General features: G+C 41.3%; 2 protein-coding genes across 2 annotated transcripts in view; one reads left to right on the top strand and one right to left on the bottom strand.

Annotated features, from left to right (window-relative positions):
- The first annotated feature begins 1,031 nt into the window (after positions 1-1,031).
- Positions 1,032-15,691, top strand: kif28 (kinesin family member 28). The gene is made up of 27 exons (XM_042487828.1): positions 1,032-1,259; positions 3,022-3,213; positions 4,348-4,398; positions 4,568-4,720; positions 4,833-4,868; positions 5,641-5,760; positions 5,970-6,077; positions 6,878-7,032; positions 7,113-7,224; positions 7,326-7,393; positions 7,576-7,718; positions 7,809-7,930; positions 8,998-9,088; positions 9,734-9,794; positions 10,184-10,307; positions 10,730-10,865; positions 10,955-11,073; positions 11,304-11,411; positions 11,542-11,634; positions 11,815-11,955; positions 12,202-12,272; positions 12,445-12,579; positions 13,586-13,752; positions 14,069-14,163; positions 14,512-14,644; positions 14,840-14,973; positions 15,533-15,691. The coding sequence occupies exons 1-27, from the start codon at positions 1,032-1,034 to the stop codon at positions 15,689-15,691; spliced, it is 3,255 nt and encodes a 1,084-aa protein (XP_042343762.1).
- Positions 15,692-16,242: 551 nt separating this feature from the next.
- The window catches only part of LOC121957973 (frizzled-3-like), a 59,606-nt gene continuing 47,967 nt past the window's right edge, over positions 16,243-27,881 (bottom strand). Inside the window, exons 10-11 of the mRNA XM_042506845.1 lie at positions 18,790-18,953; positions 16,243-18,696 (exon numbers count right to left, since the gene is read on the bottom strand). Of these exons, the coding sequence (XP_042362779.1) occupies positions 18,474-18,696; positions 18,790-18,953 (387 nt within the window). The 3' untranslated portion in view covers positions 16,243-18,473. The remainder of the gene's footprint in view (positions 18,697-18,789; positions 18,954-27,881) is intronic.

Raw genomic sequence — 27,881 nt, 5'->3', positions numbered from 1 at the left:
AATTTTATACAGGGTCCTCAAAGTCACAGGAAATCTGGAAAGGCATGGAATTTCACTGTCACATTTTCCAGGCTTGTAAAAATCATGGAATTAGTAAAAAAAAAAAAATTGAAAGTTTTGGAGAAGTCATAGAATTTTATTGTGTGCATTGCAATTGTTAGTAATCCTCTGTGCATAACCTTCCAAGTAATTTAACAAAATGACATATTTACTTGTTGTAGCTCTAATATGTAAAGATGAGGTTTCCTTTACCTTCACCTACGTTTCTTCATCTTCTTCCCACTTTCTATGTCTTCCTTTATGTATACCAGTTAGCTGAAATTATGTGAAGAGAATATGAATCTGACATGTCTGACAAAAATTGTTCCTACGGTTCCTTGAAAAGTTTTGAATTTTTGTCTAAGAAAATGTGTGGGAACTGTGTTTACAATCACTTGCAGCGCTTCAAGAAGAAAAAGATGATTTCTCCACAGGTCAGTCATATATTTTATTTAAAACCCTCCTGAAAAAGTCTTTAATAAAGCATCAAATTTAAATGTTGGATGCATGTAGACACCCTGCTCAGATATCAGATGTCAATCAAACACCGTAGATTTTGTAAATGTCAGGTCAGGATTTATGATTAATATAAAAAATGTGCCTGTTTGGGTGAAGTTTAATTTCAGAAATGTCACTGAAATGTTGCCATAAATGTAGCTGTTAATGTGTGTAACTGCCCTGTATGAATTATTTATAGTGGGAGGAGGTGAAAGTGGAACCGGCTTTATCTTAACGGTTTCACTTTACTGACGAGACACCAGTGTGGGGAATAATAACATGGTAAATAAAAAGCATGTTTCTCCCCATATTAAATGCTGATGATTTTTATTAGATAACTCATCACAAGTTAGGCTGCTTGTGAATATTTTATTTCAGCTTGTCACAGTATCTATTGACATTGTTCTAGTTTAGACTCAAGTGTTTAGGGTCGCGTCCACCTTTCTGCATGTATACTAAACATTTTTTCTTCCCTGTCATGTCAGTAAAACCTCATGAGGAGTTTCCTAACAGGCACCACAGTCCCCGTCACACTGACCCGACTGTGTCCATGTCAACGTGTAACTCGACACAGCCGTGCGTCGCTGTGTGAGGGAGCTGATCACTCATTGTGCCAGTCTCCTGCGCTGATACCTGCCGGCCGCACCATGAGGGCCAAAGCCTCAGACATGCACAGCAAAGACTGTGTCAAAGTGGCCATCAGAGTCCGACCATTCAACAAGGTCAGTGTTCAGTCATTTTTGTGAAGTATGTACAGTTTGTCTTTTAAAAGCTGTCATCCATTTCTTATTTTATACTGTTTCTCTGTCATTTATTTGCCTGTTTTCCTGCAGTTTATTCATTGCAATGTACTGTAATCTCATGGTATCTCGTTCTCTGACATATCCCTCTGTATTGTGTACACACTGACTGCAAAGCCTGGGTAAAACCTCTGAAAATACAACTGAAATTATTAAGGACAAGAAAAGAGGATATTGTATGGCCTACAAACACATTCAGTGTTTTTGAGGCAGAGATTTGATTTAAGGGGGAACACCCAAGTGAACAGGGTAAAATGTTTGACTAATAGAGATTCCCTAGTTGGTTTCTTACAGTGAGACAGTTATTTTTTTTCTTATTTCGATTTAAAAATACACCGATTTGAATACATTTCCAAACAAAACTCTGAACAGACGTCCCACAGATCTGTGAAAAAGTCTTAAAGGCACTGGATTCATTAATTCCAAAGACAAGGCCTCGTTTGGTATTAAAATGTCCAAAATCAGAGGCATCAGTGGCTAAGTGGATAAAGCAGGCACTCTGTGAATAAAGGCCGTGTCCTTGCCACAGCAGCCTCGGGTTCAACTCCCACTCAAGGCCCTTTGCTGCATGTCACCCCCACCCCCCCCACACTATCTGTCCTATCTAATACAGCTGAAAAAAAAAATGCCTCTCCCAGTAACATCACCTAAAAGTCATGTTTTATTTTGCAATAAATATTTCTGCAAAATTCTCTAACCTTTAGTAATTAATATTGGTTCATGCTTACTTTTTCTTTCAGTTATTGTAAAATGAGTGTTAAATTTAATTCCGAGTGGCAGTAAAAAAAAAAAAGTCTAAAAAAGTATTAAATCCCTCTTGCCTTAAGCTGTAGGAACCCTAGTAAAATTCTTGTTTTACTTTATCATATTAGAATTAAAGATTTTTATTGAAAGAATTTTGGATAACTCTTACTACTCCATAAATTATAAAATACTGTCGACGGGCATGAAAAAAAAAATTTCCATGAGTTTAGGAGTAAAAATTTCTATAAATGAGGCTATGAATTAAAAAAAAAAACTACTTTGAAAAAACACTCAGAATATAGACAAGAATAAAACTAAAAAGTTTATTTAAATGCTACTGAAGTTGAGATTTTTGGCTCCCACTTAAAAAAAAAAAACACAATAGTTTGAGGCACCTGGTGGCTCAGTGGATAGAGCAGCACTCCGTGTACGGAGGCTGTCCTCACTGCAGGTTCAAATCCAACCTCAGCCCTTTGCTGCATGCGTGTTTTGCATTTTGCATGTTTTATTGCTGCATGCTGCAATAAAAATTAACATCTGAACCTGTATTTTCATGCATATTTGTTTTATTTGCTCATGTCAGTGTATAATCTTCAAAACAATAACAAAAACCCATTATAGGCTTTTTTCTCCTAACACTTACACACATTCCATGAACAAACAGGAGCAGGAAGAGGAAAATCTTAATTTTTGTTTCCAGAAGTCCCACAGAAGACATGTTATGGAGGTAAAACGGCCCCAAATCTTAAAATTGCATGAAAAAGCTGTTCTCACCTGAGGTGTCTCCCCCAGTGCTGATTCACACTAAAGTGTCCGACTCTCACATAGTTGCTCATCTGGTCATTTCTTCTAACGCCTTTTTAAATATCAGTCTTTAACTCCCTCCCTCAGCCTTGTTCTCTCCTCCTCTCATCCTCTTTCTTTTCCTCCCTCCTTTCAGAGGGAGAGGGAGGCAGGCAGCAGATGTATTGTTTCCATGGTGTCGAGCTCCATCACCATCCAGGACCCGCGTGACTCCCAGAGTCGTCGTTCATTTTGTTTCGACTACGCCTACTGGTCACACAGTGGCTTCACACGAAACCGTGGTGGCCTGTTTGTGCCCGAAGAGCCCGGGGGCCGATATGCCGATCAGGTTGGCCCCAAGTCATTCTGGTAGAGCATTTTGAAGTACAGACATAGGTCTGTACCTTTAAACCTAGATATCAGTTTTCATGTGCTGTGTTCAGACACCTTTCACAAGGATTTAAAACGTTTGAAACACGAGCAAATGGGTCTGATTTCTTTCAAAAACAGGGAAAAAAGGCAATGAGGAACTTGGCAAGAAATGTCCCACAAATTGTAATAAATTACTAAAGGCTGACAAGAAAAAAAAGAGGAAAAAAAAGAGAAAAAAGAAAAAAAGAGATGTGTATATATGTTACAGAAATACATATATTTGTAGCACTTTCTTTTGGGCCATTTCCTTGCTTGCTTTTTGTTGTTTTTTTTTCTTAATTTTCTCTTGCAAATTTTCAGGAAATTTCTTCTAAACTTTATACATTTCTTACAAATTTTTGGGCTATTTCTTTTAAAGTTGCTCATTGCTTTCAGGCCAGTTTGTTTATGTTTTACAGGGTTAACATGCTGTGCCTTTGTAGCATTTTATGTCATTGATCGTGAAGCATTGATATGCACTATTTTGTTTGCAGTGCAATTTGTCGACCATGTTTTAAGAAATTGCACTTTAATCTTGCAATAAGTCTTGTTTCATTGTGGGCGGCACGGTGGCTCTGTGGTTAGCACTGTTGCCTCACAGCAAGAGGGTCCCTTGTTCGAATCCCGGTTGGAACGGGGTTTGGTCTGGTCGGGGGCCCTTCTGTGCAGAGTTTGCATGTTCTCCCCGTGTCTGCGTGGGTTCTCTCCTGGGTCTCCAGCTTCCTCCCACAGTCCAAAGACATGCAGCTCAGGTTGATTGGTGACTCTAAATTGTCCTTAGGTGTGACTGTGTGTGTGTATGGTTGTTTGTCTCCATGTGTCGGATGATGACAGCTGGGATTGGCTCCAGCCCCCCCTGCGACCCTTACGAGGACAAGTGGTTACAGAAAATGACTGACTGACTTTCATTGTGTTGTAAGCCCACGTTTACATTTTGTGAATATGTCGTCATCCTGCTTATGAGTGGATGTTGAACTAATGACAGGAGAAATATGGACCAGTTGGGAGCCACTGATCTAGAGAGCATAAATTTGGAGTGAGTGAGCGTTGACAAAATCTCTTCTGTTTCCAGGACAGCGTGTTCCAGGACCTTGGAGAGGGAATATTGGAGAATGCCCTGCAGGTTGCAATCATCATGTATTTAGCTGGAGATTCATTCACATCTTTAACACAGAGCTCTGTGATTAGATTGACTTTGTTCTGTGCTACTGGACTAAAACAATTTTAAGGTTCTGCTGTCTGTCGACTTTAGATCTGTTCTCATAGTAAAAGTCCTGAAATGATGTCTGCAGGGTTACAATGCCACACTGTTGGCCTATGGGCAGACCGGCTCGGGGAAGAGTTACTCGATGGTCGGCTACGGACCCAACAGAGGCCTGGTTCCTAAACTCTGTGACCGACTGTTTCAGGCCATCAGAGAGAACCAGGACAGCAGACAGTGTCAGGTAAAGAGTGTGTTTCAGGTCATCATAAATAAACAGCACACAGTGTCGTCTGTATGGGTGTGTGGTGTGGTGTTTGTGATTCTGAACGTCTTTATTCTTGATGTCTCCACAGGTCTTTTTCAGTATGTTGGAGATCTATAATGAGCAGGTAACAGCAGCTGTTGTCATTTTATTTTTTTCAGTTTAGCTTTTTTGTTTGTAATATCTCTTTTCTCTGGAAGCCACTGCTTTTGTACACAGCAGTGTGGACTCAAGTCACAAGACTTGGACTCAAATCACATATCATCATTTTACATTGACTTGACAAAAATCAAAAAGACTTGAAGCTTGAATTGGACTTAAACACCAATGACTCATGATGTAACTTGGAGCCTTTTGACTTGAACATGTTTGTTACCTTCACTCCAAGCCCAAAGATTAAAAAGTATGTTAAGCAATAGTATATTAAAAAGTTCCCCACAAATCGGTTTATTTCCTAAATAAACTTAGATAAACATTATACATTCCCAGCAAGTCGACTCTTAATTTTCCTAATCCACTTTGTTTGAAGTTGTGCGAAGTTACTGAGCACCATAATGATACCAAAGATAACTTTGTTTGTGTACAAAAACTGTCAACAAATTACAAATGGCAGTACATAAAAAAGTATAAATTGAAAGTTACAGACACAAGCAACGCCTTCCAACTTCTTTGATGATTTAAGTTACACAAAAAATGGTAAATCGAGGCTAATATTCACCTAGTGCGCTAATGCTTAGCTAACATTATTACTCTTGTAAAATGACATAATATTTGGTAAAGAGTGTGTTACGATTTGTTTGGGGCTTGAAACTCATCATTTAGGATTTGGAACTTTATTCAGGATTTGATTGCAAAGACTTGTGACTTGGTCCCACCTCTGTTGGTCCTCTGTTGTCCAGGTGGTTGACCTGCTGTCTCGGGGGTCTCGTACTCCTGGGGGACTCAGAGTCAGAGAGGAGCAGCAAAGAGGCTTCTATGTGGAGGGTCTCCGAACTGTCCCGTGTGACAGCGCACAACAGGTAGAGGGACGGATGGAGAGAAACACTTCTGCATACAGTAACAAACTGTGAGACAGTGTAGGGGAGCTACATAGAATTATGATATAAAAACTATCAGGGAAACAAATGAGAGCTACAACAGATGTTTCTGGATATTTTTGGGATCCCTCTGTTGGTTCTGTTAGTGATTGTACTTGAAATCATGTTTAAATGTGAATATTAAAATGTAGGTGGAACAGTTGATGGAACAGGGGACCAGAACTCGAACCACCGCTGCCACGCACATGAACGCCAACAGTAGTCGCTCACACATGCTCATTATCCTCCAGCTCAAACAGGTAAGTGGCTCCCCTGGAACACTGCTTAGTCTGGCATCCAGTTTTTCCCAGTGGCCACTCGAGGTAATGCAGCATTCTCCCCACAGGCCATCATATTAAAGGAAACATTTGTTAAACTGTTGAGAGGAAACCCTGAACTGCAATCAAGTTATGGCACTTTCCATTATGAATTTTTGATCCATGGAGACTTTATTTATTATTGTAAGAGTTTCCTCAAACCATGCAAAGCAATTTTAAGTCTATGACTCGCGGGCAGAGTGAACCACCACTGTGCACATGCAGTGGGTCACATACTGTGGAAGTAAACCCAGAAACTGGACACTTTTGGGGTATGGACCAGTTCCATTAAACTGAAAAGGTGCCATCTTGTTGTTCAGTATCCAGTTATTATTTTACATCCATGGTGTCTAAGATCAAGATTTGACTCTTATAGTATCAACACACTTAAAATGTACTCTTTTTTTCAAGCAATTGTTGCCTGATTATAAAAAGATTATAGTTATATTGTCAAGGATTATTTGATTTTTCTTAATGATTTAATGTTTTTTTATTTATTAGGATTTATGAAACATTTTGAGTCTGGGATATTTAAAATGCATTTTATTGGCATTTAAAATGTTTTTAGATACTTAAGGTACAATATTTTCAATATTCAGATTATGTCACTTTTGAAAAAAAATGTTATCAATTACAGAAAATGTCATGTAATTTGTATTCAGTAACTAACCGCATATGACCCAACAGTCAGATGTCAGATGACTATCTTCAAGTCATTTCATTTGTTGTTGACTTTCTGTCAGATTTTTTCCAAAGAGAGCATCACAAAGCAGTCCAACATCAACCTGGTGGACCTGGCTGGCAGTGAGCGTCAGCGGTCGTCAGGGTCGGAGGCTGACAGACTCAAAGAGGGCACGGCCATCAACCTGAGCCTCACCACCCTGGGCAATGTGATCAGGTTGGCCTGGTGGTCAGTTTGATCGAGTTTTTGATCACTCTGGTCCATCAGCGTCTTTCATGTCCTCTCCTCTCCTGCAGCGCTCTCGCTGATGTGGCGGTGGGGAAGAGGGTCGTCCATATTCCCTACAGAGACTCAGTTCTCACCAAGCTGCTGCAGTCTGCACTGGGAGGCAACAGTCGCACTGTGATGGTAACAAACACTTCATAGGAAATAGTGCTAATACACACTGATGTTGCGTTATGTTCAGTAATGTGGTCATTTCTGAATTAGGATTTTATCTTATTTTCAAGATTGCCACGCTGAGTCCTGCTGACATCTGCTATGAGGAGTCGCTGTCAACGCTGCGTTATGCTGAGCGGTACAAAGAATTCATGCAGTGTAACCCATCATCCAAAAAAAACCATGCTAAAACGTTTGCACCAATTGCTCTGAGTCATTTATTTTTGCATCTTTGTTTTCCCCTGTTTTCTTTTCCTCTGTCCCACCTGTGCCCCATCCACAACCCTCACTCTTATGTCCACACCTCTCTGACCTCTTTAGGGCAAAGCGTATCCAGAACCGAGCAGTGGTGAACGAGAGCCCCACTGAGCGTCTAGTTAAAGAGCTCAAGGCCGAGAATGCCAGACTCCTGCAACGACTGAGCCGGTTGGGCCAGGAGGGACGCAGAGCCAACGACGAGACCAGTAAGACGTGCTTCAAGCATAGAAGAGAAAATAATTCAGCAGTTCAGGGTCAACGTGTGTGTGTGTGTGTGTGTGTGTGTGTGTGTTCAGAGGAGCTTCGTCAGCTGCTGTCCCACAATGAGCTCCAGAGCAGAGACATACAGACTCTGTGGGAACAACACCTGCAGGAGGCGCTGAAGGACTGGGAGCAACAGTACGCTAACATTACACAGGTACACACACACACTCACACACACACACACACACACACACAGTCAAATAAACAATCAGAGGAGCACCACGGTGGACATTGACAGAGTACATTTACTGTACTTAAGTACCGTGTGTGAGCATCTGTACTTTACTTGAGTTTTGTTGGGTTTTTTTTTAAACTTACTACTTTGTCTCACTACATTTGAAAGATAACAAATAACAAATGTTATTCTTTCGACTCCCAATACATTTCTCTCTACATTTGCTTTGAAGTCAGTGGATTTATTTATTTATTTTCTAAAAATCAAAAGTCCATAAACTGTTCAGTTCTGTGTGTGGTTTGTCCGTCGACATGGTGTTCTCGTACCTCTACCTCTTGCATGTTCTACTCCAATAGGGCAGCTCATCACTAGAGACAGGTGAAGAGGAGACGCAAGCTGTTTCACATTTCTGGCAATGCTGTGTAATATAAGTAGAATTTGTGTATGTACTGTCGACATGTTTTATTCCAAATTAAATCTGATAGTTCAGTTCAGATTCTGTTGTGAGTCCTGTTGTAGTTAATGCTTGTTTCGAGTTGAAGTTTTAAATCGCTTCAGATTAAATAAAATAAAATGAGCAAAACAGTTGAACTCATCTAGCCTACAAAATTATGATTTGTCTACTTGCTTTACTTGCTTCTACAAACAAATCAGTGCACTCTGTGGGTTGTTATAGATTTAGTAGGATCCGTCAATGTACTATGACTAAATACAACAATGAATTGAAAGGAAACAGAAAAAGTATTTTGAATACTTGAATATTTTTAAAAGCAAGTACTCCAGTACTTTAACTCAAGTAATAATTTGACTCCGCATCTTTTACTTGTATTGGAGTAATATTTGACCAGGAGTATCTATACGTTGACTCAGGTAATAGAGTTGTGTACTTTGTCCACCACTGGAGGTGCACACACTCAGGAGTTTCCATAGTTTCAGATGAGCTTCGGTTAACCGGTAAGCACAGAGCGTAAAAGCACTTTGTGAAGGTTTAATGTATTAAGTCGATACCGTTACTCCTGTTGCCACCTGTAATGTCTCTTTGTCAGGAGCGGAGGATGATGCAGATGCATCCTTATATCCTGAACATCAACGAGGACGCTCAGCTGTCAGGGGTGGTCAAGCTTTTCATTCAGGAGGGTGAGTCTGTCTCTTTAAAAGGTGAACTGAACAGGAAAGTGAAATATTCATCTCAACATAGAGGGAGGTGTTGGGAGTGAAGAATGTCACAGAGGTAAGAGGGCCCTGAGAGCCAAAGTGACTGAGCACTTTATCACAACCTGAAGGACTCATCGCCTCAGTTTTTAAGTGTTGTGATGTCATGAGAGCTAGAGTCACTGAGGGGAAATACATTCCCTCCCGGTGGTGACAGCTGGGACTACAAATCATCATGGCATTGAGTAAAAGACTACAAGACCCACAGTAAGCAGGGATTGCCCCAGTGAGGGAGGTGAACTGGAGGGGGAGTCAGTGCATGTGGAGGAGAGGCAACGATTAACATGGACAGAGTTTTTAACATGGATAGTTTTTTTAATTATGTTACCCAGAAGATGGTGACTTAGTATTTTGCTTTACATACCTGTTTTGTGTTGTTTAACTTTAGTCTGCAGGAAATAAGTTTACCTGTTGAAAAGGACTGAATACAGTGAGCTTAAGTTGGAAAGTAATGTTTGACTCTCTGCACCTGCACCTCCAAAGCTCCAAGAGAAAAGCTCCCGACCTCTCGAGACATCACATGTTCACAACGTGTTCGTTACAACTCATCAATACTGTTTTGTGTTGCAGGTGAATGGGACGTTGGCCTTTGTGACTCTTCCCCGAGATCCATCTCTATCAAGGGCTTAGGGTGAGTTTTCATCACATCAGTATCACATCAGCAGAATTTAAACATCATAAAACCAATGCAAGTAAAGTTAGAGACTCCACAGTTCATGCAAGATGTCCAAAGTGGATGTGGATGGTGTCATTGATTGGGGACTTTTTCATGTGTGTTCGACTAAGTGTATGCTGGGATAAGCTGTATGTTCTGCGACACTTTTGAACCTTTTATGTCCGCACAAGGACAAAGTGGGAAAAAAGCCTTTGCATTTTTGCAGAACATTTAATGCTTAAAAAATTAAAGAAAAGTAAGTACTGTAAGTGTAAGCTTGAAGCTTAGTGTTTTTTCTCATCTTTAAATTTACAAACACAAGTTTGTTTTTGCTCATGTACTGTATGTGTGTTTTTGTTTGTTAGGATCCACGAGCGTCATGCTGTATTCAGGAATGAACAGCGGCGGGTAACTCTGACCCCGCTGTCAGGGTCAAAGGTCATTGTCAATGGCAACGCTGTCTCCCAGACAACAGAGCTGCAGCACCTGGTTGGTCTCAACACATAATCAAACTTTATGATGCGACTGTGTGACATGCGTACTGGGGGTGGGACCTGCTGTGATATCACTATCACCATATTGCAATATATCACCTTTTTTAACCGCCAGATAAGGAAAAAGTTTTTCAACATCTATGTTAACATATCTAATATATTCAGTTTTTAGTATGCTCATCTTACTTCAATCATTTTTACTGCAGATACATGTATCTAGTGAGAAAACCATTTAATTTTATTAATCTCACAGGCTACCAAAAGTGAAATTTGCATTTGCAATATCCATAACTTATATAATACAAAATCTGTATATGTATATCAATACAATATTGCCACGCAAAATATCCCAATACATTAGTGTATTGATTTCTCTCCCACAAAGACAAAGTATTTGTTTTTTTCCTTGCCCTTCAGGACCGCCTCGTTCTCGGCTCTAACTGCACCTATCTGTTCATTGGTTATCCCTCTGAGAGGGGTGGGGATGACTGGAGCCGCTACGACTACGACTACTTCCAGTCTGAGCTGGCTGCTGCTGAAGGCATCCATCTGGGTGAGGAAGAGAATCAACAGGTGGAAGTAAAGGAGGTTTATCTTTAATGGGAAACATGTAAGATGTTATCTCTTTGTGTCTGTGTTTAGGTGAGTCAAGTGCTGGGTCCAGTCAGACAGACCCCAGTCTGCTGGCCGTCTTCTACGACTACATCAAACTGATGCCCATGGTGGCTGAGGCCAATCAGATGAGCCAGGAACTGAACAAGGTAACACAAACACATGCAACACATCTTCAGATTCACACATTCAGTGCTTTTTATTGTTGTGTCTTCCTCTGTTTTTCAAGAAACTGTAACTTTTGGATTGATATGTTCTTTCTGGCAGTGGTTGTTTGGAAATTATCTAGCAGATGTATTTTTTGTTTTTGGGATCTCATGTATTCATTGTTGTGCAGGAACAATAAACATCTGCAATTTATTGTCTGCCATGTTTGTAGGCAGTGGAGTTTAAGTTGGAGATCAAGAATCTGGCACTATCAGATTCAAAAGGACATGATCTGAAGAAGGAGATTGTTGTCAGAGTGACATCTGTGGGAAGAAAACAGGTTGGTCTGTCTGTCTTTATGTATCTCTTGTACCCCAGCTTATATGCTTTTATTATTTCAATGTAGGTTTGAGTTGTGGTCTTGATTTTTTTGTTCCTTTGTCTAAACTATTGTCACATTCCCTCCCCAGGTGTGGATGTGGTCCAAGGCCAAGTTTGTAAACCGTAAATTCCTGATGGAAGAGGTCTATCAGCAACATCAGGCTGAGAGGAGCAGAGACATTGTAATTCAATAAATTAAACAACATTGCTCATGTTTTTCAAAAAGTTGTAAAAAAAAAAACAATTTACAAATCAGTAGACAGATATCATTTATGTTTCTGTAATTGCTGATCCCTTTTCAATGTTGTAGACCATCAGCAATTCAAGGAAAATGTTGATCAGTTTTTAATTGTCGCTGTCAGAGAGTAGAGGGTCTGTCTACAGCTGCATTACCCAGAGAGAAAGACCCATTCTGGGATCCTGTAGAGCCTTTACTTCTGGGCACTGCTCACCTCTGGCTTCAGTCTTTGGCCTTCCGCATCTCTCTAGAAGAGCAGCTTGAGGTACAAACACACTGAGTATGTGCACACACACATTAATGAAAGGTGAACAGTGCTGAGTAACCCTTTGTCCTGACTAGGCAAGGTCGTCTTTTTAGCTCAACCTCTGGACACCTTGAGCCTTCTCAAATAAAGTCTGCCAAGTGTGAAGGACTGTGGCCTTTCAAAATACCAGACCATAAAAATGCACAAACAATGAATTTCTTCCTATTTAACACGTATCCTGCACTTGATAATCTCTGTGTGCAGGTACTGGGGTCAGAGGGCACAGAGGAGGCCATTCTACAAGCACAGCTGGTCCCCTGCACCTCGGCAGGACTGTATGACGCACGCACGCACGCACGCACGCACGCACACACACACACACACATACACAAACACACACACACACACACACACACACACACACATACACCGACATACACACACATTGCAAATAACCCTATTAAACACAAAGAGATACACTGATAAATAATCTTTCTTACCTTCCAGCCCTCTGGGTGAGGATGACATTCTGATTGACCCGTCTGAGTTACTGGGTCGACGACTGGACTTCCAGCTGGTCCTGGAACAGTGTTGTGGCCTGCGCTGGATCAGGGAGGCCCGCAACAGAGGGGTCCAAATCGGGTGAGGCATGTTGAGGCTTTGAATGCACTAAGAGAATTTTGAAGTGCAGGAATGACAGCGAGAATCCCTACAATAAATTACAGCCCAGGAACTGGAGGTCAAGATAAAGTAACAACTACAGTGAACATGCATGCATTTCATGTATGTAATAAGAAAGTCATATTATAGTACATCATTAAAATGTTATCAAAAAGTCAAAGTATATTGTGCCCTTAAAATGTCATAATATGGTATGTAATAAAATTTATGCCATTAAAATATAAAAAAATCATGTAAAAGGGGATGTCATCAAAGGTCAGAAGAAAAGTGTGCCAAAAAAGTAATAAGTATAATATTCCAAAATAAGTCATAGTATAATATTCCTTAATTTTTTTAAGAAACATCATTGTATAATGTGCCTAAAAATGTCCTTGTATAGTATTCCATAAAAAGTTAAAAAAAAAAAAACTAAGCAAAAGAAAATTTGTAAGCCAAAAAGTCAAAAACATACGTTTCGTATGTTATCTTTTATCCCTTCGGCGGTCAGACTTTTCCCTGTGAATGCTATACACCTGTAAGGTGTGGTTTATATTTTACTGCATACACTGTTTTCTTATCCCACCTCCTTGGCTCCTTGCCTAATTGTATATTGTGAAAGCTGCTATGTGTGTTTTTTTGTGGGGTTTTTGTGTAGTTTGTTTACATGCTCCTCTAAACTTACTGCCCCTAGTGGGATTAATAAAGTTGTTTGAATTGAATTGAATTGAAAATGCCATTGAAGATATTGTATAGCATTCCATAAAAAATGTTATTAAAAAGTCATACTATAATATTCCATAAGAAAAGTAAACGAAAATGAGTGAAAAATGAATTTGTCATAAAAGATAATCACAGTTTTAATATTTGTGTGTGCTCATATCCAGTAGTGTCATGATAGTAATGGGGAGTGTTACTGTCATCCGAATTAATATGTCCAGAAGTGAGACATTTGCCTTTGTTTTCCCTTGTCCTCCCCTCACTCTCTCAGTTTCAGGTTATTTGACTGCAGCCAGCCTCTCTACACTCCGGCTGTGTGGCATAATGTCAATCCTCTGCTGGATCACAGAGTTCACTTTGCCTCCCTTCACACCTCCCAACGTCTGCTGGACTACCTACAGAGCAGCGCTGTGGTGCTGGAGCTCTGGGGCCTCCAAGGTGAGAGTGAAGTGATAGACAGATGATTAGGCAAGACTCTTCTTTATTTTTTTTTTTTTGTACTGTATATTGGCTGAGAGCAGGAAACAAATATGGTTTCTTTTAGCTCAGGAACTTCAGTGAATATATGTACTACAAGGGTGTATGTAAAAATGTATCTAAAATATACTAGTATGTCGAACCTAGTTATGAATGTTTTATTTTACACTGGAGTTTATTACCTCCTGTCACAACAGCAGCTGAAAATGACAGGAAGCAGATATTTAAAAATGTAGTATTAAAAAACTGTAAATGTAGTCTTGACTTCCTGTTCCAGAGGGTTGTACTGACCTGATATCATCTCTGGAGGGAGTGAGGATGACTACAGAGGGTATCTTCATCATCGGGGAGGCAGGCCCAACGGACACAACAGTGAGTTTAATGTTGAGTTTGTATTCCTGCGTCAAAAATGATCTTTGACTTTCATGTGTTTCTAAGTCTAGATATGACACTATGAAAGAAATACATGTGTAACCTCATACATTATGTATTTCCAATAACATGATAAAATAGTAAAATCATAGATCAAAGGATGGACTTCACTTGACTGTATTTGTTTCTTCAAACTTATTTTCCCTTTCTGATGACAAATTCCAAGCAACAACCATAATGCAAAAATGTCATTAACTGGACTGTGTGTGTGTGTGTGTGTGTGTGTGTGTGTGTGTGTGTGTGTGTGTGTGTGTGCCTTGTGTGTGTGTGTCTCTCTATCTGTTGCAGCCTGTAGACTCTGCAGAGCTCAGCTGTTCAGTGAGAGCTCTTCAGCAGGACCTGGAAGAACTGAAGAGTGTAAATGCTTCACTGAGAAAAGAAAATCAAAGTCTGAGAGAACAACTCAGCGCAGCCAGGAATGGTAACTGAAATATACACGATGCACACCAAGATTGAAGTTAATATTATGTTATTTAAAACTACCATTTACATCACATCCATACTAACTTTTCAGAGTTACTAAAAGATGCTTTAAAAGTCACATGCCAAAATATTCCCATTCATAAAACCTAAAATATTAGATTATATGACACCTTTGCCCCTTTTTGTGTGTTAGGTGGGGAGAGCATGCGTGGTCGGTCGGTGCGTCCCAGCTGCGATGCAGAGTTTGCTCGTGCTCTCAAGGTTTTCTACCACAGCATGACGTCAGTCAGGGGTCAGCTGCAGCGTCTGCGCAGACACAGGCCCAGCGTACGTATCCATTACTACAAGAAGGCCTTGTTTGAACCTTTGATAATCGAACACAATACACAATCAGACACACAAATTAAGTGACAAATTTTACAGTGAGCTTGTCACACAAACTGATGTGGATTAGAATAATTTTCCTACTGTGTTGCTTAAATCAAAGATTTTCCTTTAAGATCGGTATATTTGGAATATGACAATACAGGAAATTTATTAACATTTCAAGGAGTTTACAAATGTTTATTTTACAAGACTTTTTGTATTTTTTTGTATTATTTACAATCATTGTAAGTCTTTTTTTTTCTTTTAGCAAAAAATAAACTCTGAGCAAGAAACATCTGCAAAACCAGGCAGGAAAGGCATTTTTTCATAAGTCATGGAATTTATAATCAAATCTGCGGTGTGTTATGTTTTTTGTGGTTAGTAATCTGGAAAAGTAGAGTAGAATAATGAGCGCGTTGCTAATATTAGGCCCTAGAGCACACGGTACATGTGTAGTGTTGCACATTTATGGCAAACTGTTGATGTTAGTTCTGAGGTTATGTGTTCCTGTTGTTTCCAGGAGGAGTCAGATCTACTGGGGCTCAGACTGTTTGTGGACGAGCAGAGTCGTCTACTGAGGGACTTCTCCGAGCAACTGGAACAGAGCGTCTCTACACTCAAGCAAGATGTAGCCGCCATCGTCCGCCGCAAACGAGAACGATCAGGAATCTGGTCTTGACTTACAGATTTCACAGAGTAATAGGGAGGTGAATTCTCTGGTTATTCTTTATTTTACAACACTGCAAATTTCAAATGTAAATTGTTTGTGTGTGTGTGTGTGTGTGTATTGTGTGTGTGTGTGTAGGGTGAAGATACTGTCATTTTCCAGTAGTTTCCAAATGTTGTCACTCAGTTGAACTTTTACATGTTACTGATACGAGAGGCATCAAAGATACGCAAAGATTAGTTACATTAAGAAATCAATGCCCAACAATGATATTGAACATTCTGCATGGTGTACACATTAGGACATGTTTGTCTTTTGATATAATTGGATTTCTTTTTTACTGAAGGAGAAGCAGTTACCTTTTAATGTAAATTATGTTATTCAGATGTCCTAACCATAACACCACCAGTCAGCGAGAATAAACACACATTTTTAATGTTAACAGAAAAACAAAGAACTGAAGTCTATAAAAAGTTTATTAGACTGCATGTAAAAGAAGTTGTCACAGTCCCAAACTGCAAATAAATTAAAAGGCAAATACAACTCAGTTTCAGAATTCACAATATTTTTTTTTTTAGCCATCATAATGTGTCATATTTTCAAGCGACTGCAGTTCACTCTGGAGCCGTATCACAGCATGGCATCAGAAATCAAGGAGCAAGGAAAGCTCCTGCTCCTCTTCCTCATGTCTCACCGCGGGGGCTGATACCAATGATCAACTAACAAGAATTTTTTAATATCTGAAAAGGAGATATTTCCTCTGGAGTTCAGTGACAGTGTCTGAAACAGCATTTCTCTTGCTTTGTAAGATTCGGAGGTAAAAGCACAACGGTTAATGTTTCTAAGCAGTCACGAATTGTGAGAGTACAGACAGTTGCTGTAGGTCCAGAAAAAGATTAGCGTGGGCACGTTTACAGGAGGAGAGGCAGAAGGCAGATGTGAGGCAGACTAGTCATCAGATATGACGGGGAAGCAGTAGGTGGTTGGTCATGAGAAGCTTAAAACGGGCTGAGAGAGGCAGCAGTGAAAGGCCCGAGAGTTAGATAGGTACATTTGAACTGAAGAGGTAGACTGGAAAAAACACAAAGCTGTGGGAAAGAGACAGACAGCGACAGATATTCTATTGATGAGTGTAACAAGGCTAAACCCAAGTGTTTGAATTTTACGTAAGTTCAGAAATATTTTTCATGTTGAGTTTATTTTTCTTTACAAAAGCACCTAATAATGTGAATGTGTTTGTTTCCGCCCACAGGTACAGAGAAGGCTGAGGGTACAGGTGAGGTAGGTTAATTGGGTCTTTAGGGATTGGGAACAAAATACAAATTATAGAAAAAAAACATTTACAATATATACCTCCTGTAACATTTACTTAAACGTAAAAAAAAAAAAAAAAAAAAAAATCAGAGAAAATGTAGCAATAAGCTGTTAGCAAACATTTTTTTCTACAGTATCACTGCCAGTTGTCTGCACCTCTTTGGGTAAGTCTGTGTCTGAACAACAAAACAAACAAACAGAGCAAAGAGTATGTACAAGAGCAGTTAAGGTACATATCAAGTACAGTGGTGAAAATTACATTAGAAAAAAAACAACCTTTCAGCCAATAGAAGCAGTTTTCATTTTTAAATTGCACTCCAGTCTACGCAGCCATGAAGCTTGAATAGAGTGATAGATGTACACCTGAATTTGGGTTACAATGCTCTGGATATCCAATTTTGTTTATTTTTTTGGACTGGTTGACTGACAACTGCTTTCCCCCCCAGAAAAATCTGTTAAGCTAATGCAGACAAGTCAGTGCTAAAATGGTTTTGTTAGGCCAAAAAGCAGCATGAGCTGGAATAAATGTGTGTGTGTCTAACTGCACACACATTATTCCAGCCCAATTCACCTGACCATGTTTGTATTATATCACCAACTTTCTCACTCTCAAACAAACCATTTACATTCTAGGTTACGCACATCTTTCAGTTATCTCCATCGTGCTTTCTGCATTCACCACTGGAGGCGTGAATTTAAATTTAAAACAAAATATGACCATATGTGTCTTTTTCTCACTCACGCTCTCTCTCACACACACACACACACACTCACTAAACGAAGCTTTCAGCAGCAGACGGACAATTTTCACAGTATAAAAATATTTCACTAAACCACAGAGAGGTCCACGATTTCACATTAAGCCCATATGTATCGGTCTCTGAAGCCACACAAAGATAAATGTTGTCTGTTAAGAGCTGCTGTCCAAAACAAACAGATTAGGAATAATCGAGTCTCGTCAAGTACAGACGGACTCAAATAAGTATATGTGGGAGAAGGCTAAACAGTTAAGATTGTTATAAAAGCAGTACTCGGCAGTGTTCACATATTTAATAATATTCATGTAGGTCCTGCAAGATGGTGAAAGATCAGAATTTGGAAATAATGCCACCACTAGACTCATCATCCATCTAAGTGTTCTTGTTGATAATGTATGATGATGACTTCTTCCCACTTTTTCAGTCTTTCCTATCCAGTGGCAGCTCTGATGTACCTGGGCACAACCAAAATGATCCCTGAATAATGTCAGCATCACTGATGGATGTACTGTTGGCTCAGCCTGTTTGAGTCAAGCATTTGTAAATTCAAATAATTACGTCAACAAACTTGTCGAGCTTACAGTGAAACGAGCAAAAATCACCACCACAGCACTCACTGGTACATTCTCCACTTTAAAGGAAACACCTTCACACTAAACAGGCGGGCGTGTATCAGCAGAGGGCATCTTCCACTGAAAGGCTTCGACAGCATCCTAATCTCCTCAGGCGCTGCTGCCGTCATTTGCAGCAGCTTGGCTGTCACTTCCTGTTGTTCCGTAGGTGATGAGTGTAGGTGGGACCTCAGATAAGTCTTGCTGGCTGCCATGTTTCGGTTCGCCGTCTATCTGATGGAGGCTGCTGTGAGTGGAGAGGGGGTGGTCGAGACGTGGCATGCTGCCATGGAAACTGCGCTGTTCTGTACCTCGGTAAACCATAGTATCACTCCTGAGAGAGGAAAGGGAAGAGGAGAAAATCTAAGTTTAATCACATTTACAACTTTTGACATAGAAACAGGAGGTCATTGATTTCCTGCTCTACCTGTCATCACGAGTGCGGCGCAGGCTGCCGTGGTAACTGGCCTTGCTGTGAACACTGCTAGCCTTACTCCTGGTGGAGGTGGGGTGGCCATGGTGAGTTCTGACTGGCTCGTCAAGGTCATCTAGGACAGCCAAGTGGGTGGAAGAGGCGTGGGTAGATGTACCCTACAGGAGGATGGCAGGAGGTGAAACAGATGAGACAACTATTAGCATCAGAGATTTGCCCTTAACTCTTTTGTTAAATAGATAAAATGAGGTTAAAACTATGAGCTTGTGATCTCCATCCCTTCAATGAAATTAAAATCTTATCCATACAGTATCCAAAAAGCTACTTGGATATACTGGAGACAAACAGTATGTTATATAGTAATCAGAGAATAGTTAATTGTAGAAAGTTCAAGTACAGTATGTTATAAAATAGCCAAAGTTTAGAATATATAAAAAAAAGTCATTCTATAGTATGCCATAAAAAGTCATAAAAACATCCTAGTATAGTATGCCATATGCCAGTATGTTGTAGAAAAGCTTTTTCCTTCCAGTCCGCCCGCAGGTAAATATTTGCATATGACAGTAAGTATTTCCTTCCCATCGCACACCCACACATCTGGAGATAGTAAATGTTTGGTTAGTGTAAACTCGAGTAACTGTAGGATTTCACACTTGGGTCAGATGGACCTGGGTGTTTTTGGAGTATTTCTTTAAATTTTCTTTAGACCCAACTGTTGGTGTACAGAGTCTATATATACTGTGAACAGGAGAGGGTAAGCTAGTACCTGCAGGTGTCTTAATTATTAACAAATTTGTATGTGTCTTTGATAAAGCTGGGATGCAATTTGGAGAGTGGATTAATGAAAAGGTTCTTGTTTTCTGTTATTCTGTAAGCTTCTGAATGGCAGTCACTGACGATCGGCAGACCGTCCTGGATGTCTGTGGATCTTGGGGAGCAGATTTTAAAGGCGAGGCCTGGGTTCATCCAGCGCATCCAGGTAAGTCTTTTATTTTGCTGTTATATACTGATTTTAATATAATTTATTTTTTTTATATTTATGACAGTGTTTCTGATTAATATTTGTTATTTTATGTGAGTTTCTGATTACAGGTTGTATTGTTTGATTGCTTCTAAGATGTAGCTGTTCCAGACCTTGTCCTAATCATGCAGAAATTAGTCTTACTGTAAAATCCCTAAAATTTCATAAATGACATATTCATGAGCGACAAAAGTCATATAAACGTGCCTAATATAGCATGATTTTTTAATGACTTCATTTGACAAATGATAGAGTGTCAAGTATGACAGAATATCATCCAAAATCCCGCTAAAAAGTCAGAATGTAACTGAAAACTATATAATATGTTATGTTGGGAAAAACAGCTTAAAAACAATGCATTTTTAAGCTGTTTTCAGCAGTTTTTGGGACATGTCATTTTTTGACATTTTTGCCATACTATAGCCTTGCTTTTCGGGTCATTTTTCAACATGTCATATTATGGTGTTTTCTGCCTTTTTTTGCAACTTTTTATGCTATGCCATGTGTTGGCACGCTATTTAATGTGTTTTTAAGCTGTGTCCAGCTGTTTTTGGGACATGTCATTTTTTGACATTTTTGCCATACTCAAGACCTCACAAGCTCACAAGACCCCTATGATGACGTCAATCAATGGTTCGGAGTTCCCCTCGCCCGGACGCGGGTCACCGGGGCCCCACCCCTGGAGCCAGGCCTAGGGGTGGGGCTCGATGGCGAGCGCCTGGTGGCCGGGCCTTTACCCATGGGATCCGGCCGGGCACAGCCCGAAGAGGTGACATGGGACCTCCTTCCCGTGGGCTCACCACCTGTAGGAGGGGCCATAGGGGTCGGGTGCAATGTGAGGCTGGGGGCGGCAGCCGAAGGCGGGGACCTTGGCGGTCCGATCCTCGGCTGCAGAAGCTAGCTCTGGGGACGTGGAATGTCACCTCTCTGGTGGGGAAGGAGCCTGAGCTGGTGCGCGAGGTTGAGAAGTTCCGACTAGATATAGTCGGCCTCACCTCGACGCATGGCTTGGGCTCCGGAACCAGTCTTCTTGAGAGGGGATGGACTCTCTTCCACTCTGGAGTTGCTGGAGGCGCCGGGCAGGGGTGGCAATACTTATTGCCCCCCGGCTCGGTGCCTGCACGTTGGAGTTTACGCCAGTGAATGAGAGGGTAGCCTCCCTCCGCCTTCGGGTTGGGGGACGGATCCTGACTGTTGTTTGTGCCTATGGTCCAAACAGCAGTTCAGAGTATCCACCCTTTTTGGACTCCTTAGAGGGGGTGCTGGAGAATGCTCCTTCTGGGGACTCCCTCGTTCTGCTGGGGGACTTCAACGCTCACGTTGGCAATGAGGAATGGCCCCCCGGGAGGAATGGCCCCCCCGATCTGAACCCGAGTGGTGTTTTGTTATTGGACTTCTGTGCTCGCCACAGATTGTCCATAACAAACACCATGTTCAAGCATAAGGGTGTCCATATGCGCACTTGGCATCAGGACACCCTAGGCCGCAGTTCAATGATCGACTTTATAGTTGTGTATCGTTGGACTTGTGGCCGTATGTCTTGGACACTCGGGTGAAGAGAGGGGCGGAGCTGTCAACCGATCACCACCTGGTGGTGAGTTGGCTCTGATGGTGGGGGAGGACGCCGGTCAGACCTGGCAGACCCAAACGCATTGTGAGGGCAGAGTGTCTGGCAGAGCGTCTGGCAGAGTCTCCCGTCAGAAGGAGCTTCAACTCCCACCTCCGGAAGAGCTTCGACCATGTCCCGGGGGAGGCTGGGGACATTGAGTCCGAGTGGGCCGTGTTCCGTGCCTCCATTGCTGAGGCGGCCGACCGGTGCTGTGGCCGTAAGGTGGTTGGTGCCTGTCGGGGCGGCAACACCCGAACCCGCTGGTGGACACCGGCGGTAAGGGGTGCAGTCAAGCTGAAGAAGGAGTCCTATCGGGCCTTCTTGGCCTGTGGGACTCCGGAGACAGCAGACAGGTACCGACAGGCCAAGCGGAGTGCGGCGGCGGTCGCTGAGGCGAAAACCTGGGCATGGGAGGAGTTCGGCGAGGCCATGGAAAACAACTTCCGGACGGCTTCGAAGAGTTTCTGGACCACCATCCGGCGTCTCAGGAGGGGGAAACAGTACTCCGTCAACACTGTGTATGGTGGCGACGGGGCGCTGCTGACCTCGACTCGGGACGTTGTGGATCGGTGGAAGGAATACTTCGAAGACCTCCTCAATCCCACCGACACGCCTTCCGTTGGGGAAGCAGGGCCTGGGGACCCGGGGGTGGGCTCCTCTATCTCTGGGGCTGAGGTTACCGAGGTGGTCAAAAAGCTCCTCGGTGGCAGGGCCCCGGGGGTGGACGAGGTCCGCCCGGAGTTCCTCAAGGCCCTGGATGTTGTGGGGCTGTCGCGGCTGACACGACTCTGCAACATTGTGTGGACATCGGGGGCAGTGCCCTTGGACTGGCAGACTGGGGTGGTGGTCCCTCTTTTCAAGAAGGGGGACCGGAGGGTGTGTTCCAACTACAGGGGGATCACACTCCTCAGCCTCCCTGGTAAGGTCTATTCGGGGGTACTAGAGAGGAGGGTCCGCCGGATAGTCGAACCCCGGATTCAGGAGGAGCAATGCGGTTTTCGCCCCGGTCGTGGAACTGTGGACCAGCTCTGGACCCTTGGCAGGATCCTTGAGGGTGCTTGGGAGTTTGCCCAACCAGTCCACATGTGCTTTGTGGACTTGGAGAAGGCATTCGACTGTGTCCCTCGGGGAGTCCTGTGGGGGGTTCTCCGGGAATATGGGGTTTCGGACTCCCTGATACGGGCTGTCCGTTCCCTGTATGACCAGTGCCAGAGCTTGGTCTGCATTGCCGGCAGTAAGTCGAACTCGTTTCTGGTGAGGGTTGGACTCCGCCAGGGCTGCCCTTTGTCGCCGATTCTGTTCATAACTTTTATGGACAGAATTTCTAGGCGCAGCCAGGGTGTTGAGGGGGTCCGGTATGGTGACCTCAGGATTAGGTCTCTGCTCTTTGCAGATGATGTGGTCCTGTTGGCTTCATCGGGCCGCGACCTTCAGCTCTCACTGGATCGGTTTGCAGCCGAGTGTGAAGCGGCTGGAATGAGAATCAGCACCTCCAAATCCGAGACCATGGTTCTCAGCCAGAAAAGGGTGGCGTGCCCCCTCCGGATCGGGGATGAAGTCCTGCCCCAAGTGGAGGAGTTTAAGTACCTCGGGGTCTTGTTCACGAGTGAGGGAAGGATGGAATGGGAGATCGACAGGCGGATCGGTGCGGCGTCTGCAGTAATGCGGACTCTGCACCGGTCTGTCTTGGTGAAGAGGGAGCTGAGCCAAAAGGCAAAACTCTCGATTTACCAGTCGATCTTCGTTTCTACCCTCACCTATGGTCATGAGCTTTGGGTAGTGACCGAAAGAACAAGATCGCGGGTACAAGCGGCCGAAATGAGTTTCCTCCGTAGGGTGGCTGGGCTCTCCCTTAGAGAGATAGGGTGAGAAGCTCGGTCATCCGGGAGGAGCTCGGAGTAGAGCCGCTGCTCCTCCGCATTGAGAAGAGCCAGATGAGGTGGCTCGGGCATCTAATTAGGATGCCTCCAGGACGCCTCCCTGGTGAGGTGTTCAGGGCACGTCCCACCAGTAGGAGGCCCCGGGAAAGACCCAGGACACGCTGGAGAGACTACGTCTCTCAGCTGGCCTGGGAACGCCTCGGGGTCCCCCGGGAAGAGCTGGATGAAGTGGCCGGGGAGAGGGAAGTCTGGGTTTCCCTGCTTAGGCTGCTGCCCCCGCGACCCAACCCCGGATAAGCGGAAGAAAATGGATGGATGGATGGATTGCCATACTATAGCCTTGCTTTTTGGGTGATTTTTTCAACATGCCATATTATGGTGTTTTTGGTGGTTTTTGCAACATTTAATGCTATGGCATGCCTTGGTAGGCTCTTTAATGTGTTTTTTTAACTGATTTCAGCTGTTTTTTGGGACATGTCATTTTTTGACATTTTTGCCATACTATAGCCTTGCTTTTCGGGTCATTTTTTCAATATGCCATATTATGGTGTTTTTGACCATTTTCTTAATTGTTTGTGCTATGGTATGTGTTGGCACGCTATTTAATGCATTTTTAAGCTGTTTCCTGCTGTTTTTGGAACATGTCATTTTTTGACATTTTTGCCATACTATAGCCTTGCTTTTCGGGTGATTTTTTCAACATGCCATATTATGGTGTTTTTGGCTTTTTTCCAACATTTTATGCTATGGCATGTCTTGGCAGGCTCTTCAATACATTTTAAGCAGTTTCCAGCTGTTTTTGGGACATGTCATTTTTTGACATTTTTGCCATACTATAGCCTTGCTTTACGGGTGATTTTTCCAACATGTCATATTATGGTGTTTTTGACCAATTTTTTCTTAATTGGTTATGCTATGGTATGTGTTAGCAGGCTCTTCAATGCATTTTTAAGCTGTTTCCAGCTGTTTTTGGGACATGTAATTTTTTGACATTTTTGCCATACTATAGCGTTGCTTTTCGGGTCATTTTTTCAACATGCCATATTATGGTGTTTTTGACCATTTTTTTAATTGTTTTATGCTATGGTATGTGTTGGTATGCTACTGAATGTTTTTTAAGCTGTTTCCAGCAGTTTTTTGGGACATGCTATTTTTAAACATTTTCGCCATACTATAGCCTTGCTTTTCGGGTGATTTTTTCAACATGCCATATTATAGTGTTTCTGACCATTTTCTTAATTGTTTATGCTATGGTATGTGTTAGCAGGCTATTTCAATGCATTTTTTAAGCTGTTTCCAGCTGTTTTTGGGACATGTAATTTTTTGACATTTTTGCCATACTATAGCCTTGCTTTTCGGGTCATTTTTCAACATGTCATATTATGGTGTTTTTGACCATTTTCTAAATTGTTTGTGCTATGGTATGTGTTGGCACGCTATTTAATGCATTTTTAAGCTGTTTCCAGCTTTTTTTTGGGACATGTCATTTTTTGACATTTTTGCCATACTATAGCCTTGCTTTTCGGGGTGATTTTTTCAACATGCCATATGATGGTGTTTTTGACCATTTTCTTAATTGTTTGTGCTATGGCATGTCTTGGCACGCTATTTAATGCATTTTTAAGCTGTTTCCAGCTGTTTTTGGGACATGTCATTTTTTGACATTTTTGCCATACTATAGCCTTGCTTTACGGATGATTTTTTCAACATGCCATATTATGGTGTTTTTGACCATTTTCTAAATTGTTTGTTTGCTATGGTATGTGTTGGCACGCTATTTAATGCATTTTTAAGCTGTTTCCAGCTTTTTTTTGGGACATGTCATTTTTTGACATTTTTGCCATACTATAGCCTTGCTTTTCGGGTGATTTTTTCAACATGCCATATGATGGTGTTTTTGACGTTTTTTGCTTAATTGTTTGTGCTATGGCATGTTCTTGGCACGCTATTTAAATGCATTTTTAAGCTGTTTCCAGCTGTTTTTGGGACATGTAATTTTTTGACATTTTTGCCATACTATAGCCTTGCTTTTCGGGTCATTTTTCAACATGTCATATTATGGTGTTTTTGGCTTTTTCCAACATTTTATGCTATGGCATGTCTTGGCAGGCTCTCAAATACATTTTTAAAAGCAGTTTCCAGCTGTTTTTTGGGACATGTCATTTTTTGACATTTTTGCCATACTATAGCCTTGCTTTTCGGGTCATTTTTTCAACATGCCATATTATGGTGTTTTTGACCATTTTCTTAATTGTTTGTGCTATGGTATGTGTTGGCATGCTATTTAATGCATTTTTAAGCTGTTTCCAGCTGTTTTTGGGACATGTCATTTTTTGACATTTTTGCCATACTATAGCCTTGCTTTTCGGGTCATTTTTTCAACATGCCATATTATGGTGTTTTTGACCATTTTCTTAATTGTTTGTGTGATATGGCATGTCTTGGCACGCCATTTAATGCATTTTTAAGCTGTTTCCAGCTGTTTTTGGGACATGTCATTTTTTGACATTTTTGCCATACTATAGCCTTGCTTTTCGGGTGATTTTTTCAACATGCCATATTATGTGTTTTTGACCATTTTCTTAATTGTTTATGCTATGGTATGTGTTGGCAGGCTCTTTCAATGCATTTTTAAGCTGTTTCCAGCTGTTTTTTTGGGACATGTAATTTTTTGACATTTTTGCCATACTATAGCCTTGCTTTTCGGGTCATTTTTTCAACATGCCATATTATGGTGTTTTCTGACCCTTTTTTTGCAACTTTTTATGCTATGGCATGTTTTGGCATGCTATTAAATGTGTTTTTAAGCTGTTTCCAGCTGTTTTTAGAACATGTCTTTTTTGACATTTTTGCCATACTATAGCCTTGCTTTTCGGGTCATTTTTTCAACATGTCATATTATGGTGTTTTCTGCCTTTTTTGCAACGTTTTATGCTATGGCATGCCTTGGCAGGCTATTTAATGTGTTTTTTTAACTGATGTTTTCAGCTGTTTTTTTGGGACATGTCATTTTTTCATTTTTTGCCATTTTTGCCTTGCATTTCGGGTGATTTTTTCAACATGCCATATGATGGTGTTTTTGACCATTTTCTAAATTGTTGTTTGTGCTATGGTATGTCTTGGCACGCTATTTAATGCATTTTTAAGCTGTTTCCAGCTGTTTTTGGGACATGTAATTTTTTGACATTTTTGCCATACTATAGCCTTGCTTTTCGGGTCATTTTTTCAACATGTCATATTATGGTGTTTTTTGACCTTTTTGCCAATTTTTTTTTATGCTATGGCATGTCTTGGCACGCCATTTAATGCATTTTAAGCTGTTTCCAGCTGTTTTTGGGACATGTCATTTTTTGACATTTTTGCCATACTATAGCCTTGCTTTTCTGGTGATTTTTTCAACATGCCATATTATAGTGTTTTCTGACCATTTTCTTAATTGTTTATGCTATGGTATGTGTTAGCACGCACTTCAATGCATTTTTAAGCTGTTTCCAGCTGTTTTTGGGACATGTAATTTTTTGACATTTTTGCCATACTATAGCCTTGCTTTTCGGGTCATTTTTTCAACATGCCATATTATGGTGTTTTTCTGCCTTTTTTTGCAACTTTTTATGCTATGGCATGTTTTGGCATGCTATTAAATGCATTTTTAAGCTGTTTCCAGCTGTTTTTTAGAACATGTCTTTTTTTTGACATTTTTGCCATACTATAGCCTTGCTTTTCGGGTCATTTTTTTCAACATGTCATATGATGTGTTTTTGACCATTTTCTTAATTGTTTGTGCTATGGTATGTGTTGGCACGCTATTTAATGCATTTTTAAGCTGTTTCCAGCTGTTTTTGGGACATGTCATTTTTTGACATTTTTGCCATACTATAGCCTTGCTTTTCGGGTGATTTTTTCAACATGCCATACGATGGTGTTTTTGACCATTTTTTAATTGTTTGTGCTATGGCATGTCTTGGCACGCCATTTAATGCATTTTTAAGCTGTTTTCCAGCTGTTTTTGGACATGTCATTTTTTGACATTTTTGCAATACTATAGCCTTGCTTTTCGGGTCATTTTTCAACATGTCATATTATGGTGTTTTTGGCTTTTTTCCAACATTTTATGCTATGGCATGTCTTGGCAGGCTCTTAAATACATTTTTAAGCAGTTTCCAGCTGTTTTTGGGACATGTCATTTTTTGACATTTTTTGCCATACTATAGCCGTTGCTTTTCGGGTCATTTTTTCAACATGCCATATTATGGTGTTTTTGACCATTTTCTTAATTGTTTATGCTATGGTATGTGTTGGTATGCTACTGAATACATTTTTAAGCTGTTTCCAGCAGTTTTTGGGACATGCTAATTTTTAAACATTTTCGCCATACTATAGCCTTGCTTTTCGGGTGATTTTTTCAACATGCCATATTATAGTGTTTCTGACCATTTTCTTAATTGTTTATGCTATGGTATGTGTTAGCAGGCTCTTCAATGCATTTTTAAGCTGTTTCCAGCTGTTTTTGGGACATGTAATTTTTTGACATTTTTGCCCATACTATAGCCTTGCTTTTCGGGTCATTTTTTCAACA

This window comes from Plectropomus leopardus, chromosome 1 (assembly GCF_008729295.1).
Source record: "Plectropomus leopardus isolate mb chromosome 1, YSFRI_Pleo_2.0, whole genome shotgun sequence".
In the NCBI taxonomy this organism is placed as follows: domain Eukaryota; kingdom Metazoa; phylum Chordata; class Actinopteri; order Perciformes; family Serranidae; genus Plectropomus; species Plectropomus leopardus.
This window is presented reverse-complemented; position numbering and strand designations above follow the sequence as displayed.